This window comes from Gracilinanus agilis, chromosome 3, assembly GCF_016433145.1.
Source record: "Gracilinanus agilis isolate LMUSP501 chromosome 3, AgileGrace, whole genome shotgun sequence".
NCBI classification, from domain to species: Eukaryota; Metazoa; Chordata; class Mammalia; order Didelphimorphia; family Didelphidae; genus Gracilinanus; species Gracilinanus agilis.
The window spans coordinates 415,431,175-415,449,749 of NC_058132.1; the positions used below are offsets into that span (position 1 = coordinate 415,431,175).

Sequence of the window (18,575 nt, forward strand, 5' to 3'; positions counted from 1 at the left end):
GGATTCAAGTCCTGCTTCTGAAACATTTTGGCTATGTGAACTTGGACAAATCCCTTGTTATGTATCTCTCAATGCCCCCAAGCGACAATAAGACCATGAATAGGGAGAGTTTCATCACTAGGAGTTTTCTGTAATCATGAAATAACATACACCATCTAGGGTGGATGGGGGACAGGGGGTGCCCTCTTCCCTACAACTCCTATCTGGCTAAGCCAGCCCCCTCCTTAACCCATTCAGGCGGCTTGAGTGATGACACTACTTGGATGAGATGGAATTCACCAACTTTATTCCTCCAGTGAGATAGAGGGTCACCCTATCCTGCCCCTAGCATAGACCCTTAGTATTGTTATGTGAACTATAAAAGTAATTTAAAGATCCATGTGTCTTGCCAACCACCCTGACACTGCACCCTAAGGATTTTCTGGCTCTTCCCTTTCTTATAGATTTTTAAAATGTGTTGCCTCTTCTTAAGAGTACAAGCCTCTCGAGAATAGTAATTAGTTCACTTTTTCTGCTTTTTAACCCCAGTGAATTTGAAGGACATTTATTGTTGACAATGTGAAACAAATTTGACAAAATAGTTGATTAACATATGAACATAGCTAGGATGAGTTCCTGAGAAAAGGTTTCTGCTTTTTTCTCCTTATTGGACAAACTATGTTACTTCAAGGGATTTTTGTTTTTAATTTTTTTTCTTGTTGCTTTTTTAGAATCCCAATTTATTTCCCACTTAGCTATGGAGAATGCAGTACTTGTATTACATTCCTATATTTAAATTTTAAAAATTGATTTTTTTGCTTTGACATCACCTTCATTTCCCAGTAAATCTGTCTCTGTCTCCCACTCAGAGAAGTATCAACTTAAACTTATATATATAACATATATATATATAAACTTAAATTATATAATGAGAGAAAAAACAGCTTAGTAAAATTAAGTAACACTGAACTAAGCCTGACAATAGGAGTAGTGTTCACTATCTATAATTTCATACCGCTGCAAAGAAAGAAGTGCCTTTTCATATCTCTTCTTTGGGGCCAAGTATGATTATTATAAATACAGTGTTCTGTTTTTATTTTTGGTGCTGTTATTATTTCCATTTATATCATTGTAGTTATTTCTTACATTATTTTACTGGTTCTAATTACTTCATTTGTATCAGTTCATAAAAGACTTCCCATGCTGGGCTGTAGACTAGAATTGAACCCCTTCTCTTCTGGAATCAGAGGCAAGTAACTATTATTTGCTTCTGGAAACTGTTCATTGCTTAGGACACAACTAGGGTTCATACTCACAACCACTTCTCTTTGCTCTGGTTTTGTAATTGAGAACAGGGTAATGGATGATGTGGCTTCCAGATGGCACCCATTCTTGCACTAGTTCAGAGATCCCCTGGGATTTCTTTATGCCCTGGTGCTTTCTGTGGTGGTGCCCAGTCTTAATCAGCTTTTGTTCTCAGGATGCAATAATGTTCTGTGCACAGCATATTCCTGGTTCTATTCCAAGCCTGCTATCTGTAGACCTCTCTATCTCCCTAAACCTTTTTGGGCTGGAAAAATTACTCCCCGTAATTTTTTTTTGTTTTCCCAATTTGAATTTGATTTTCCAGATCTTTGTGGAAGAGATTTGGTAGAGGCTTAAGCTGTATTGCTTCCACTTTTTCTATCATCTTGAATCCACTTTAGAGGAGGATTCTGTAAAATAAGGAATAGAGGTGATCATAAAGCTGAAATTGATAATTTTGATTGTTTAAAATTTAAAATCAACTAATATGAGGTCAATTGGAAAAAAATTTGACAGGGTTCGGTATCCAAGACAAATACATCTGTATCTATATAAAAACCACATATCTATATAGATATGAGATAAAAATCCATTCCCTAATAGATAAGTAGTCAAAGATTAAAAAAAACTATTCTTAGAAAATTTCAAGCTATCATTAATTTTAAAAAAGTAAAAATCAAAACAATTCTGCTATCTCCTTAATACTAATTAATCTGTTAATATCAGTTAATTTTTACAAGGGGAAATTGAGATGGTAAAATTAGAATCAAGTTCACCCACCTTTGAAATGAGGGCACAGTGTCCCCTCCATATACCTACTATATCCTTAGACTCAATGGACTCAAATTTAAAGTGATGACTACCTAACTTTCCCCACCACCACTAAGTTTCCTTCTCTGTATGGCATAGCTTATTTTTAGTTATTCCCTTGCTTTGCAGAATTTAGTTTCTGATCTGCTAAGTCAATTCATTTTGAGAATAGGTTAATCAACTCAGTCCTTAGGACTAGCCCCTTACTGGGTTTGGATGCTACAGCTAAAGGCAGATTCTGCTATGGACTCCAGTTTTTTTAACAGCTAGTGGTTCTTCACCCTTTTCAAATATCACAAAGTTATAAACTGGTCTTTTTCATCTCTGATATTTATTTATATAAGATCAGGAAAAATATAACACAAAAGAGACAGCAACACCATGTATTCATGGCCTCGTGTTTAATGAGGTTTAAAAGAGTTTATTATATTCCTTCCTACTCAAGATCCACCACAGAAAGGAGTAAGTTTCCATTTGTTCATATCTTTTGTGTGCATGCTCTGTATCTAATTAAAAAGCTTTTTTGTCACCATGAAATAAATAGACAGGATATAATTAAAGGAAGGAAGGAAGGGTCCTTCTATCACACATTTCTGGGTAAAAGTTGATTAAGACTCCATGTGGGTTGATATCAGGCAGAGTATAATGCATATGCTCAAAGGACTAGGACCTCACCGACCAAATCCCACATTACATTAATATTATTGGACTGAAAAAATCCTGGGATATTATATAAAACAATATATATGATATAATATTTAAAAAATATATAATATATATAACATATACATAACATACAAAATATACATAATATATAATATAAACTATAATATAATATATAACATAATATACAACATAATATAAATATACAATCTATAATATATAATATAAAACAGAACATATAATATAAAACAGAATATATAATATAAGTAAATATTATATATAATATAAACACATTATATAATATAAACATATTATATAATATAAAATATAGGGATATATCCCTATAAAGCAAATAGGGATATGTACCTCCAAAAAATAAACATAAAATATATACATATATCCCTATAAACCAAATCTATTTTCATAATCTCTTTTCATTGACAGACAGGCAAGGCACAGTACTGTTGGGACAAGAATTTTATTATTATGTTAGAAATTTGGCCGCATTTTATGTTTAGTTTTTGTTTTTTTCCCTCCAGGGTATCTACAACCTTATCAAACATTCCAGACAATTTGATATTAGAGTGATCCATGTGGGAAGAAAGACACTACATGATGGGAATTAGGACTCATATAAAAGATGCATCACCAAGCATCAGAAAGACCCAGAAGAATGTGCTAACCATATGAAGGGTTTACTACTTCCATCCTGAAGTGGGAAAAGAATGGAGTTAACTCACCATGAATCAGCTAAGAATAAAGGCTAGGATTCTTTAATTAAGAAGGGAGAAGAAATAAAAACTGTATAGCAGTCTAGTGGCCTTTCATTAACCAGTTAGGTGAAGTCACTGGAGAGATAAAAAACAGAGCTGATAATCCATTAAGCATAAATAAAGCATGTAACATTGATTATCTTATGGCAGGAGAATGATAACTTTCCCAAAGCAGTAAAAGCAATGGCAAGAAGCTTTAGCAAGACAGTCTGGAGACTTTGGCAAATACAGTCTGTTGTTAATTACTAACTAATCTTCCTCAAGACAAGTCACAAAAACAATAGAGAAACAATGCATAGAAGCTTCTGAGGTAGAAAGCAGCACTTTGGTACGTTACAATGTGGAAGTAGAATTGTGCAGAAGTGATACAAGAGCCCCAAGACCATGGCAATGAGCCATGGAACTGCACAGTCAATAGAACAGCAAGGAACAGGAGAAAGGATTTGGAGAAGTTAATTGGAACAAGATTTTCCAGCTGCAATGCAACAAAGATGGTACAAAACCTTTCCTCTCCTCATGCATGAGGTTTCTTATTACCTTTACCAGCAAACTAGATACTAATTCTTCGTGTGTGTGTGTGTGTGTGTGTGTGTGTGTGTGTGATCTCCATTGTTTAAATTATTTCTGTTAACTGGAAGAATTCCATGTAAACTGGAATGGCCTCCAGGGATTGATGCAGAGTGAAAGGAGCAGAGCCAGGAGAACATTATACACAGAGACAGATACACTGTGGTAAAATCAAATGCCATGGACTTCTCTACTAGCAGCAATGCAAGAATCCAGAGCAAGGCTGAGGGACTTATGAGAAAGAAAACTAGCCACATTCAGAGGAAGAACTGTGGGAGGAGAAACACAGAAGAAAAACAACTACTTGAACACATGAGCTGATGGGGATATTATTGGGGATGTAAACACTAAATGATAACTCTAGTCCAACTATCAATAATATGGAATTAGGTCTTAATCAATGATACATGTAAAACCCAGTGGAATTGTGCATCGGCTAAGGGGGCTTGGGAGATAGGGGGAGAGGGAAAGAACATGAAGCATGTAACTATGGGGAAATATTCAAAAAATTAAATTACTTCTGTTAAATCATTTGACAATGCCAAGAACTTGGAAGGTGAACAATTTCTATACTGGTTCCTTAGTACCTGGGGCTTGTGCAAAGGCAATTGTCATGTCATGTCTTTATGAGATTGTTTCAATGACCAATGGCTATAGGGGGTGGTATAAATTCAATGTGTATAGTCAGGGGAGTGCTGCTAGTTCCAGTCCTCTTAGGCTTACCTACCTGTTGTTTGTCCTTCTTTTTGGAAGAGGATCAATGATATCACAAGATGATGTCTTGATTGCATGTGAATTGGATTTAAGTGAGGCAACATTGCATAGTCATCAGCCTCATTCTCTCTTCTTGAGGCATTAAAATTCAATAGCAAGAAAAAAGTCAAGGTGACTGTTGATGGCCCGGGATGCAGTGGATATCCTTGGCATCTTTGATGTCTGACCAAGCTCTAAGCACTCCATAGGCACTTCTTTAATTGCCTTCATGGCTTCTGGAACAAATTTATTTTATCCACTCATTCCACCAGGAGAAGTCTTCACATGCTTGGGGCAGACCTCCCCCTAACTCACCAATAGGTTTGAGGCCTGTTGATTACTCCCAATCTGGCTTAGCCCATCTCCCAAAATAATTTTACCAGGATATGGCTGCTGCAAAACCCATAGCTTCTTGGAGCCACAGGTGAGGTTTGAGTGACAGGTGGAGGAGTGGCTCTGAAAAGGATTCAGCAAGTCCTCACACCATAGATGCTAGTTCTCCCTGAACATCCCATATACTCCTTCTTCTAAGTGGCAGTTGATTGTAGTGGTAGGGGGAATGAAAGATCCCTTCTCCAGAGTGCTTCCCTAAAGTGGAGGTGGTCTGGAGAACATTACTATTCCCATTGCTCTTTTTTTTTTTATTTTGACCATAGAAGTTTGGCCTGACCATATACTGGGGGGGGGGGGGAGGGGGAGGGGAAATGCAGATTAAAAAAAGATTAACCTAAATTTTTGAGGATGCTGAAAAATGTGAACAATGCCTATTTTTAGATTAATGACATGCAGTTAGATGAACAATCTACAGAAGTAACAATCTACAGAGGTAACCTGAAACAGATACTATAAATTGGCAACATGGACTCAAAATTAAACTGCAGGAAGAGAGCAATTTAAAAATACCTTTAAAAATATCAACATCTTCTAGACACAAACATTCATATTTTTAATATCAATATTTTTGTGGCAGTGTTATAAGACTGTGAGTCATGGAATTCTATAGTTTTTGAAGGATTGGAAGTAAATATCACCCAGAAGGCAAATGGAGAGGTCCATAGTGGGTGTGAGTAGGCTGAAACATAGAATAAACAAGAACTATGAAGAGCTGGAGGAAAATATATCTTCAAATAAATATAGGGGCAAAGAGGAGATGGGTCAGTCATATGAGAAGAGTGAGGAACAGCCATTAGACAGCTCATGTTTTCCACTGGTATCTGTAAGATATCAAAAGAAAGCAGTGGAGGCCAGCATGTTGGGTGAATGCTTAGGAGAGGTCTTAGACAAGAATGACACAGGTTGTGAGAGAAGAATACAACGTGATTTGCAACTTGCTATGGAATTGCCATGTTAATGGTCACAGATCTATTTGAGTATATATTTTGCTATTTGGTCTCAATTACATATTGTGTTAATTTATGGATTCCAATAGAACCATGATTAGGTACTTTATGGGCTCTCAAATTGCAGTTCTCTTACACTGAACCTAAGTAATATGTGATTCTAAAGTTCAGTAATATATCACCTTGTATTTTGTGGAGACAAAACTATTCACAGTATCACAGAAATTCAAAGAAGAGACAATAATGACCATTTAATCCATCTATACCAGAAACAGAATTCTATTTATTATATTCTTGGCAGTTGTCATCTAACTTGGTGACTTGTAATGATCCAATTTTCAAGGCAATTCATTCTAATTTTGGATAGATCTGGTTGTTAGAAGCTTTTCCTCATAAACAGCCTTAATTATATCTTTGCAACTTTTGTCTCTTGCTCCTAATCTACCTTCTGGGAGGAGCAAAGCAAGCCTATCACTTCTATTTAAAAAAAAGTTTTGGGGGCAGCTGGGTAGCTCAGTGGATTGAGAGTCAGGCCTACAGACAGGAGGTCCTAGGTTCAAATCTGACCTCAGACACTTCCCAGCTGTGTGACCCTGGGCAAGTCACTTGACCCCCATTGCCCACCCTTATCTTCCACCAAGGAACCAACCAACACAATGGAAGTTAAGGATTTAAAAAAAAAAAAGAAAAAAAAGTTTTATTGGTAATTTTTTTTACACAACTATCACTTCCCAATAATCTCCTTTGTCACTTTCTTCCCTATATAAAACTCTGCTTTGGTTCTTTGGAAAGAAGATTGGTTATTTCATTTAATTTGAGTTCTTATGTCTTTTAGTACAGTTTGCTTATATATATGCATATATATATATATGGGCATTTTGATTATTATGCATATTAAACAGCAAAAGAAATTCCTAACTCTAGGAAATTTCTATGGAGACAAAGAGCAAATCACAGAATCAACAGGGGATGGTGAGATCCAAGCAACTATGCACAAAACTTCAAAGAAAAATGGAAATTGGTCTCAAGTGCTGCCAACACTTAAAAAGGAATTAACAATTCAAATAAGACAGGTTAAAGGAAAATGGGGGAAAAAATGAATGCAAAAATAAAATAACAGCTTAAAAAGCAAAATTGGTCAACTGGAAAAACAGACGCAAAAATCCAATGAAGAAAAGAGTTTCTAAAAAACAGAATTGGCCTACTGGAAAGAGGTAAAAAAAAAATCCAATGATTTTTATGCATATTGTTCTCTACATTCTGGTTTCTTCTCTCTGCTTCAGTCCATTTGTGTCTTTCCATGTTTCTCTAAATTCTTTATATTTGTCATTTCTTACAGCAAAATAGTATTATATTACATTTTAATTTAATAAGCATTTATGAAATGTCTCCTCTGCATGAGATGCTGTGTTAAATACCAGAGATATAGAAAATAAAATTCTGAGCCCTCAAGAAGCAGAAGGATATATAATATATAAAAATATCATACAGGCATAATAATTTGAGGAGAGACCAAACAGCTAGGAAAACCAAGAATAATTTCCTAAAGGAAATGGTACATGAATTTAACATTAAATGAAGCTAGAGTCTGAGGTAGACATAAGGAGGGCACACACTGCAGGAAAACCATATTTTTTCCCAGCCATTTCCCAAACTAAAGGATATCTCTTTGTTTCTAAAGTTTTTATTTTTTGAGGATTTTTTTGTTACCACTAAAAGCAATGCTCTGAATGCTTTGATATAAATGAAATATTTCTGCCTGTCTTTAGTCTCTATCAGGCATATGGCCAGATGTGGGATGATTAGGTCAAAGGATATAAATAGCCTAGCAATCTTTTTACAAGTCTATTTCATCTTCCACAGGATGGCACTGAAAATACTTGGAAGTTAACTATTATAACCTCTTTAAGTTTTCTTTGCTCCAAGATAAACTCTCACTTCCTTCAACTTGATCTTCATATGGCTCGAAGTAGAAGCTCTTTTCTGGAAATTCTTCACTTTATGAAAAATTGTTCCCCTTGCCAGAGAAATGAGAAGTAAAATGAGTTGAACAATTTTTCTTCCTGTCTTTAGTTATCATCCCACCAACTCTGAGAAGTAGCTCGATCTCTTTTATAATTCCTAATTGATCTCAAGACATAACCTCAAATTTAGACCATTGGGATTAAAATCAATCAATAAATATTTATTAACGATTGACTATATGTCAGGCATTATGTTAGCCACTGGAAATACAAGAACAAAAAATGAAACAATTCTTACAATGAATATATATTCTAATGTAAGAAATATTTTAATAGGAATATATAAAATATATACACTATGATAATTAAAATGTTAATATATATAATTTAAAAATAAGTTAGTAAATACATGCATGCATATATATAATGCCCTTTTACAAAGATTAGTTTATTTTTATCCTAGAGAGCAATATAATGGCCCCTACTGTCCTGTATAGTTGGAAAATATTGAACCCCTGGAACTGCATTGCCCAGGATTCCTTTCTGTACTACCCACAATTCCTTTTCCTTTCTGTTTACATGGGTGTTTTGTGTGATTGTTTATAAGTTTTGAGTAATGCCCCTCTAGCTCTCTTTCCCATGTGAATTGAGTGGGGAACGTTCTCTGTGTTCTCTAGCTCTCTAGTTAAATATTAATAAATCTCTATAAATATTATACTTTGTTAATTTTAAAATCCACAGTCCCTATGGTTCCTCTTTCAGTTTTAGGGAGTATATTTTAGGTAAAAAAAATCATGAATTCAATCATCATTCCTCTGAGCCCCCAGTTCAGAAATTTCTTAATATTTAGAGAGGGGTAGGTTGATGGCACAGTGGTTAGAGTACCAGGCCTGGAATCAGAAAGACTTGGGTTCAAATCTGACCTCAGCCATTTTCTAGCTATGTGACCCCAGACAAGTCATTTAATCTCATTTGCCTACCAAAGGTCTTTCTGTCTTAGATGTACTACTAAGACAAAAAGTAAAGGTCTAAAAAATATATTTAGGCAAAGGTTGAACTTTCTAACTTCCTTACATTTATCTTTTTATCTAATCTATGGAATATATGTATATGTATTATATGAAAAGATAAATGTTATATAGCATATAAATGTGTGTGTGTGTGTGTGTGTGTGTAAATTGAGGAAAAAAGCTGATCTTTTCATCTGAATTCCCTCACCTTGGAGAAGTGCTCTGAGCAGCCTGTAAAGCTGATGAACTTCCTTAGTATCTCATTCTTTGATTAGAGGGATGATGGAAAGTAAAACACTACAAGTCCAATTTCTGTGATTTCTCCAACTCGTTTGATAATTTACAGCTAATTCCTGGAGTTGTGGTAAAATTTCCTAGCCTATTAAAATAATTTCCTATCTGGTATAATTTTTATTTTTTGAGTGACTGATTGATTGTGATGTATTATCACCTAATTAATGTGTCAGAACTAATATGGTTCTTGATTATCTGATTTGAACACATTCTCCAGAGCCTTCTACCAAGTAGTCTCCAGAAAAGGCTTGTCAGATAGTTTACAACAAATACAATAATTGACATTCTTTTTTTTCTCCAGAAAATTTAAACTCCTACTTTAGCTGAAAAAAACTCCCAAAACTCCTCCTTTAAATTTCTATCCCAAGATATCCTCCTTTCTTTTTGAGCTGAGAAGGAATACATCTCCCAAGATCTTCAGCAACATAGACCACCCTTTCAAGGCAGTTAATCCAAGCTTTGCTAGAATGACATTCACATGAAGATAACATTGGTAGTTGATGCAAAATCTAGGTCAAAAGTGATGAAGGTCTGAACAGAGGTGAGTGGAAAAGATGGATACAATTCAAGACATATCATGAACGTAGAAACAGCAAGATTTGATAACTCATGGATATAGGGAAGGTGTGAGGGAGAAGGAAGAAACAAGGATAATGTGGAGGTTACAAACTTGAGAGGCTGGAAGAATAGTGATGCCTTTGACTGAAGAGTGACAAGGGTTAAGTGACTTCTCCAGGATCACACAACTGGGAAATATCTGAGACCAGATTTGAACCCAGGTACTCCTGACTTCAGTCCTGCCTCTTGGACACTCTTTGGGTTTTAGGGTACTATGCTTTTCTAGTTCACCTCCCTGACAAGACTCTTGTGGGCTCATCATCTGTATCACATATTCTAACTATGGATACTAACCTTGATTCTGAACTGGTCCCCTTCCTTTTCTTTCCCTGTACCCCTTCTCTTGGTATCCAGCCCATATCTTTTCCCCAAGGTTCAGTCCTAAGACACAAATTACCTACTGAACATTTCAAATTGGATGTTCAAACGACATCTTAAACCAAACATGCTTAAAACTGAATTATCAGGGGCAGGTAGGTAGCTCAGTGGATTGAGAGCCAGCCCTAGAGATGGGAGGTCCTACTCTCAAATCTGACATCACACAAGTCCTAATTGACTTTGGGAAAATCACTTAAATTCCATTGCCTAGCCCTTACTGTTTTTCTGCCTGGGAACCAATATACTATATTGATTCTAAGATGGAAGGTCAAGGTTTTTTTTAAAAAGAGCCTCTTATATGTTAGACACTGTGTTAAGTATTTCACAAATATCTTTTTACAAGCATCTGCCTCCAGAGAAAAAGAACTGAAAAGAGTCTGAATCTAGTCTAAAGCAAACTTTTCACTTTCTTAATTTTTTTTTTCTATTTGAAATTCCTTCCACAAAAGGATTAATATGGGAAAATATTTTATATGATTGCACATGTAGAATCTATATGAGATTGCTTATCATCACAATAGGGATGGAGAATGGAGAGAAAGGGAGAAAATACAAGGCTCAATTTTTTTGGAAAAAATGTTAGAAACTGTTTTTACATGTAATTGGTTAAAAATAAAATTTAATTGGAAATAAAAGACAAATCCTTCAATTATAAAATTAGGCTTATCTCATAGGTTTGTTCTGAGAATCAAATGAGATAATATTTGTAAATCTTTCAGCAGAGTGCTTGGCACATATCAGGCACTTAATTTCTCCTTCCCTTCGCTTCCCTTCCCTTCCCTCTTCTAAACAAAAAAATAGTGGGTTATCTTTGCAAAACTGAGTTTATTTGAAAGTTTAGTTTCTTAAATCTCTTGACTTTGAGTAACCACAATATTTCTCTGGGACATTTCTATTAAATATGCGTTCTGAAATACTTTTTTTCAATATTAACTTCATTCAGAGTTTTGTCTAAGCAATCACACACACATATACACATCACTTTGCTGATAGTGATTAATTTGAACTTTTGGCTTTTAATCATTTATCCATTAAGTGCAACAATATTATGGTCCTCTACACTCACAAGTTTTATCATTTTATTGGGAAATAAGGTAAAATTGAACATTTATAACAAATATTTATTGATAACTATTATACACTAAATATGCTAGGTGTCATAGAGGTATACAAAAATCTGCAATCCCTCTCTTTAGGGAAGCTATAACTTACTTAGGGAAATAATATGCACAAAACCAGTTAAATAACATTAAAAGATATAAATAACAGCTTAAAAATAACAGGAGAGAAATCCCAGAGTGCTATAAAGATAGCAGATGAATTAGTAAAACAATGATTTCAAAAGAGTTCACAGGAAAGTGAACTCATGTAAGATCATGAAAAACCTTTACAGAGTACTTGAATTTTTGTTGGTCTTAAAGAATAAAGGAGTATGTTTAAACCCTTACCTTCTGTCTTAGGATCAATTCTAAGACAGAAGAGGAGCAAGGGGTGGACAATTGGAGTTAAATGACTTGCCCAGGGTCACATAACTAGAAAGTGTATGAATCCAGATTTGAACCCAGGAACTCTAGGTTCCAGGCTTGGTGCTCTATCCACTACTCTACCTAGCTGCCCCTAGATTCTTTTTTTTAAACTTAAAAAAATTTTGTTTTCAGTTATATATAGAAATAAGTATAAGAAAAGATATATATATATATATATACATATTTTGTCTCTCAAAAATTTGATAGTTAAAAGTCTGGAACATTACATGTGTTGTCAAACTCAATTTGATATGTTAGTAAAATTGTTTAATTGCTTTCATCCCTCTTTCTTTGCTTTAAGAGAGACCTTATGGAGTAGTAGACAAGGAATGTATTTGGAAATAAAAGTGATTTATGGACAAAAAAACCTCAATAAAACATTTTAAAAAGAGAATGTCCAGGATCACTGTTCTTTATTGCAGAACATTGTCTCAGGTTACATAATATGATAAAAAAGAAAATGTCATTTACCTTTCTGAATTTGTTGGCATTGTTGGATCAATAGAGACCATAGCATCATCTATGGTCAAAAGTGAGACTGTTGTATTCCTGAAAATATATTTAAAACATTCTTTAAACTTCAGTTTTCACAGATCTCTGAAATATAATACATCATATAAAAGACTTTTGTAACTTAGAGGAAATATGGCCAGAATATGACACAGTCTCTATCTTCAGAATTTATAAGCACTAGAGTACTGAAATAAGGATAGTGGTTGAATAATGGTGGATATGAATGGATATCATTTATAAAAAAAGAACCATTAAAAATTACAGCTCCATCCATGGAAAAATAACTTTATTACATCTTTATATATATGTATATACATAAATGAATGCTATAAAATTTCAAATAATTGAATATTAAATTAATTTTATTAACCTAACAAATAAAATATCCCAATTATGATCATTTAAAGTTTAAATTTTAAAATTAAATTATTTTTTAATTATATATCACATATAAATTATATATACAATTAAATTTAAATTTAAAATTTAAATAAAATAATAAGTTTAAAAGATAATTGGATGGGGGAACATGTGAGGGAGAAAGGAGGTTGAGCCCTTTTGAAAAAACAGATCTGGTTGACTCTTTATCCTAAAAGGATTATTGATGCTCTATATAAAATGTAAGCAGTACAATAAATCTTACAAATTATGTATATTGGAATGCTTTATTTCTTTCTAACAAGAAGTGATGGCAAATTCCTGATCTGATCATGGTTCTTCATAGTGGTTTTATATACATTTGTATTACATTTATTTTTGTACAGATTGTGTGTTAGATTGTAGGTTCGATGAGGAAAGGAACTTCACATTTTGTTTATCTTGGTATTGGCTTCAGAGCCTTGCACATAAGTGCTTTATAGTTACTGAAATGACGTGTTTACACTAGGAATGAAATGACATGACTAATCAGTCTAATCAGAGGAAAATGACATGAAAAATTAAATGCTTCTTTTTCAAACATAGATCTGAAATATTGAACTGGCAGACAAAAACTAACAGGAAAATTAAAATCAACATCAAGTACCAATAAAACCATATTTGCCTTTCTTTTCTGTTCACATTTCTCTTAGGATTCACTATCTGAACTGGTATATACACATAATATGAGATGCAGTTGTAAGTTATGAAAACAAGCTTTTTCCCAAGATCCTCTTTAAAAATAAATAGTATTATTTTCTGTTTTAGTTGTTAACTTGGGACCTTGCAGATTTTTGTTTCTGAATAAAGCCTGAATTGCAATACAGAAGCCTAACCCAGTTTAACTTTCATTTTTATTAAACATGCTCACAGTGTTTGAAGATAAAAGCTTTCTCTTTAAGTATGCATTTAAAGGTTACATATGAAGCATTGCTAAAAGGTAAAAATGCTATTTTTAAAGTATCCATGCAAACTGGAATACTTAATTTTGCATGAAAAATGTTTTTGCTAATCTATTGGCTTTCACAAATATTCACTCATTCATTCACGAATGCAACATTCATCTCAACAAATATATACATACATATTCTTGTATATATTTCCAGCAGAAGCCATGCAAATTTTCAGAGAATCTCTGATATCAGGAAAAACTTAAAATGTAAAGTAGAAAATATGAATAGTTTCCATCTGTGGAATATTGTTCATATCATTTGCCATTTTAATTGCAATCGACTTTTGTACCTTGATCAAACAGTTTTCTCATCTGATATGGATGGAATAGATGATTTCCAAGGATGCTTACATATCTAACATTGTATGATGTTACAATTCTTTCCTAGCTGATTGTTCCTTCCTTATGAATAGTTTTATTATAATGAATCAAATTTGGTGTAATAGAAAGAGCCTGAGACTGAGAGTGAAGAGAAACGGAATTTAGTGCTGGTAATGTATTATTAGGAAGCACATTTACTAAAATAGACAAATTGTCAAGATAGTACCAATGGGAGCTACTGAAGAATATCAGCCAGTGCTGATATTTTCTCATTCCCCATTCTCCTCAACCTTTCTTTAAGCTTTGAAAATACTGATCATTCTGTCCTTCAAGACAGCATTGCTCTCCTGGTTCTCCTCCTACCTATCTCATCACTCTATCTCAGTCTCCTTTGCTAAATATCATCCAGATTATGCCCACTAGCCATAGCTTTCCCACAGGGTTCTAAACTGGGCTCTCTTCTTCCTCTATCCTCCTTCACTTAGAATCAGTTTATTAACTCCTCATGAATTTAATTATCATTTTATGCTAATGCTCCTCATATCTACTTATCCTTCCAGTACCTCTCTGTTGACCTCCAATCTCAAATCTCCAACTGCCTTTCAGATATCTCAAACTTTATGTATGATAGATATCTTAAAATAAAAATGTTTAAAATCGAATTTGCATCTTTCATCCTAAAGTTTATTCCATCTTCACCCAACTTCCTGTAGAGGGCAATATCATCTTCCAAGTCCCTCAGGATCACAACCTAGATTGTGTAGAGGGAGTTTCATCCCCTGCCCCTCCTGGATTGCTGACCTGGTTCATCCCATTTTTTACATGCCAGTACTGCGTCTATGAATGTAAATAAAAGGGTGTGGGTGGACCCCACCTGGGTCTAGATCTCTACTTCCTTGAGCAGGCAGGTGAGATGGATGGAGAATCCTGGAAGATGAGCTACAAGTGGTCAGACTTAGAGTAAAAAAGAGACTTTAAATCTATGCTTATCTGCTTTTTCTATTTCAAGTGATTATTAACAAACTTTAAGGAAAACAAGAACTTGGAAATATTAATTTTAATCTAATAGTGTCATCCTCGACACCTTTGCAACATCTGCTGAAAACTTTCCCTTCTTTCTTCTGACATTGCCATCAGTTGGGTCCAGAGTCTCATTGCCTTATGCCTAGGCTTTTGCAATAGTCTTCTGGTGAGTCTGCCTGCCCCAAATCTCTCTCATTCTTTACTCAGCCACCTAGGTGATTTTCTTAAAGTGCACATCCAAACAACTCACTCTCTTACTCAATAAACTCCAGTAACTCCTTATTGCCTTTAAGATCAAATAGCACTATTCCTCTGCCCTGTTTTGACATTCAAAGTCTTTCGGTCTTTATAGCCTTCTTACGTTTTACTCCCCATCAATTTCTCATTGATCTAGTGACACTGGCCTCCTTACTGTTCCAAGTATAAGACACTTCATCTCTTTGGCACCAGGCATTTTCTCTGTCTTTCTCCTATGCCTGGAATGCTCTCCCTCCTCATCCCTGCCTGCTCTGTTCCGTGGCTTCCCTTAAGTCCCAGGTAAACTCTTATCTTCTACAAGAAGAAAACTATTTTAAAAAAGACATGTCAGGAGGTAGAACCAGAATTTAAAGTTGTATCTTGAATCCCTTGTTCTCAACCAAATCTGTGCCACATTATTTCTAGATGACAATACTTTACTTTTATTGACATTTTTAAAACCCCTTAGGACAGAAGAGATAATCCATATTGGGCATTTCTGCAATGCTTCCTTGTTCTCAGCAAAATTTATCTTGATCCTCATATGTGATGATCTTCCCTGTCTTAATATTTTTTCCCATAAATATGAACTTAGGAAAGTGACAACAGAAAATGCCTGGTCCAAATAAGGACAATTCCAGAGAACTTACCGTGGTAAACCAGTTGCAATGCAGACTAGGTCCATAATGTCACTGGAACTGCAGTATTTGCTAAAGACCACCTTCAAAACAGAAGAGCAACAGAGCAATAAAAAAAAGGGCAGGAAAATATCCAGTTAGTTTCCATGGTGATACCAAATTCCATGTGCTTTTAATGTAGTTAAGATTTAATGGTTCATTTTTAAGCAGGTAAAATTTCTATAGACACTGGACTATTATTACTAGGTGCATTTTTAACTTTGTCTTTTTATAAGAATTGTGTAGGAAAATAATTTTATGCTATATAATGCAGATTTGAAAACAAAGGTGAACTGATCTTAAAGTAGCTTCTTAACATAAAACTGACTTTAATCATTTATTAGGTGGAACATTTTACTTAGCATTTTAAATCAGGAAACACCAAATTAGTATAATGGTGGTAGTAGAGGAGGAGAGAAGTTGGTTGGGACATCCCTAATCCACCAATTTTCTTACAAGCCAATTAATAAAATTCCAGAACTTAAGGAAATAATTATCAAAGACAACTAGGTGTTAAAGCCTTAAAATATAAAAAAGTTACATAATATAGTGATTTACATAATAAAGTACTTTACATACATAATAAAATACATAAAGTACATAATTAAGTGCCTTAAAATATAAGTTCTTCTATCAAAACAGATGGAATACCATGGGCAGCTAGTTACTGGCTGACCATGGATTTGCCATAATACAAGTAGCTCTTTAAAAGTGAGACATATCCTATAAGACAATAGTTGAGGCAGGTACCAGCTCCAAGGAATGTCTGAAAGACAGTATGCTTTGGAAGAATAATTTGGCCTGTTAAGAAGGAGGTGGAAGGGAATTTCTTCTCCCTCCCTTCTTTGGTCATAGTGACTCACACTGAGAGATGTATTGAGGCAGAAAAAACATCTTGAACTTGAGAAGAGAGACATCTCTGGTCATTGGACATTGAGCCATGGAGGGGTAAAGGCTTAAAGAATCATTTTTGTTTGTTTGTTTCTTCCAAAGAGAAAAACAAATATTTGGTTCCCATGACTACCATAGAGAAGAAATATAGCAAGCAGGCAAAAATTGGCAAACTATTTAAGGGAAATACAAAATGTGACTATATCTAGTGACCTACTCAGGGGAGAAGATGAACCCAGAGGAGGAAGAATTAAGTCACTTTAAGGAGGGAAGTGACAATGGGTTTTGAAGTGCCAAAAGTATGAGTTGCCTTGATGACATGTTCTTCCTATATGTGCACATTGGTGACTTCTATATGTTTGGTCAGACTTCCCACTAAAATTCTATAGAATTATGGGATAGTGTGCCTTAGGTTTTACATGGTGGTCTGGGTAATATATTAAATGTTTTTATTATTTCACTATCTCTGGTGCTTTTAAACATCATGTTGTTTTTTTCCCCGCTTATTCTTTTAATGATGTTTATTTTTTTACTGTTGTCCTAGCTAAGATCATGATTTATGCTTGCTTTTTAAAGTATACAAGAGGCATTATACATTTGTCTTTTGTTCCTCATTTTCATAGGATTATAGGATGAAAGTATGAAGGAACCTTAGAAATTTCTTGGTCCAATGCCTTCATTTTATAGGTCAGAAAATTGGGCAGGGGTAGGCGGGTGGGCAGCTAGGTGGCTCAGTGGATTGAGAGCCAGGCCTAGAGGAGGGAGGTTCTGGGTTCAAATCTGGCCTCAGACACTCCTGAAGCTGTGTGACCCTGGGCAATTCACTTAACCCCCATTGCCTAGCCCTTACCACTCTTCTGCCTTGGAATCAAAACACAGTATTGATTCCAAGATAGAAGGTAAGAGTTTAAAAAAAAAAAAAAGAAAAGAAAACTGGCATCTAGGGAAATTGAGGTTTGCCCAGCATCAGATAGTTTGCATCAGAAGCACTATTTAAACCTTGTTTGGATTTTTTATTGCAAAGCCAATGTTGTTTTCACTGAACTGAGCTTTCCATTAATCCTATAAAACTTCTTGGTTAGTTCTTTATAATCTATTTTGACTATGGTCACATCCATCCAGATAAGGGTAAAATTGGGCAACAATCTTCTCAAAAAGATAAACGATTGCCTCCTTCAAATTTCTCCCAAACCCTTTGTGAGTCTTCATGTTTCAAGTACTTTTCTCATAAACAAAATAACGGATGATTCCTCTTTCTAATCCATTCTGTCAATCTCTTCCACTCTGTGGTTGAGTTCATTCCATTTATATTCATGGATATACCTCTAAACTTTGTATTTTTCTCCATCATTTTCTCTTCTTTTTCCTTTATTTGTCTTCCCATTCTTTACAAAAAAGTCAGAGAAACAGGACTGTGAGCATTATTACTATATCTATAAAGAAATATCTGATATCACAGCACTGTGTCTCCTCTCTTCCTGATACATGACCCAAATCACTGATTCTTACATGTTATTTATTTTTTTAAACTCCTTTAAAATTCATCCACTGAGATGGAGGTTTA

The 18,575-nt window shown here is 34.6% G+C and overlaps 1 protein-coding gene across 1 annotated transcript in view; it reads right to left on the reverse strand.

Moving 5' to 3' along the window:
• The window catches only part of PDE9A (phosphodiesterase 9A), a 243,660-nt gene that overhangs the window by 202,012 nt on the left and 23,073 nt on the right, over positions 1 to 18,575 (reverse strand). The window contains 2 exon segments of the mRNA XM_044669233.1: positions 12,452 to 12,529; positions 16,094 to 16,164. Of these exon segments, the coding sequence (XP_044525168.1) occupies positions 12,452 to 12,529; positions 16,094 to 16,164 (149 nt within the window).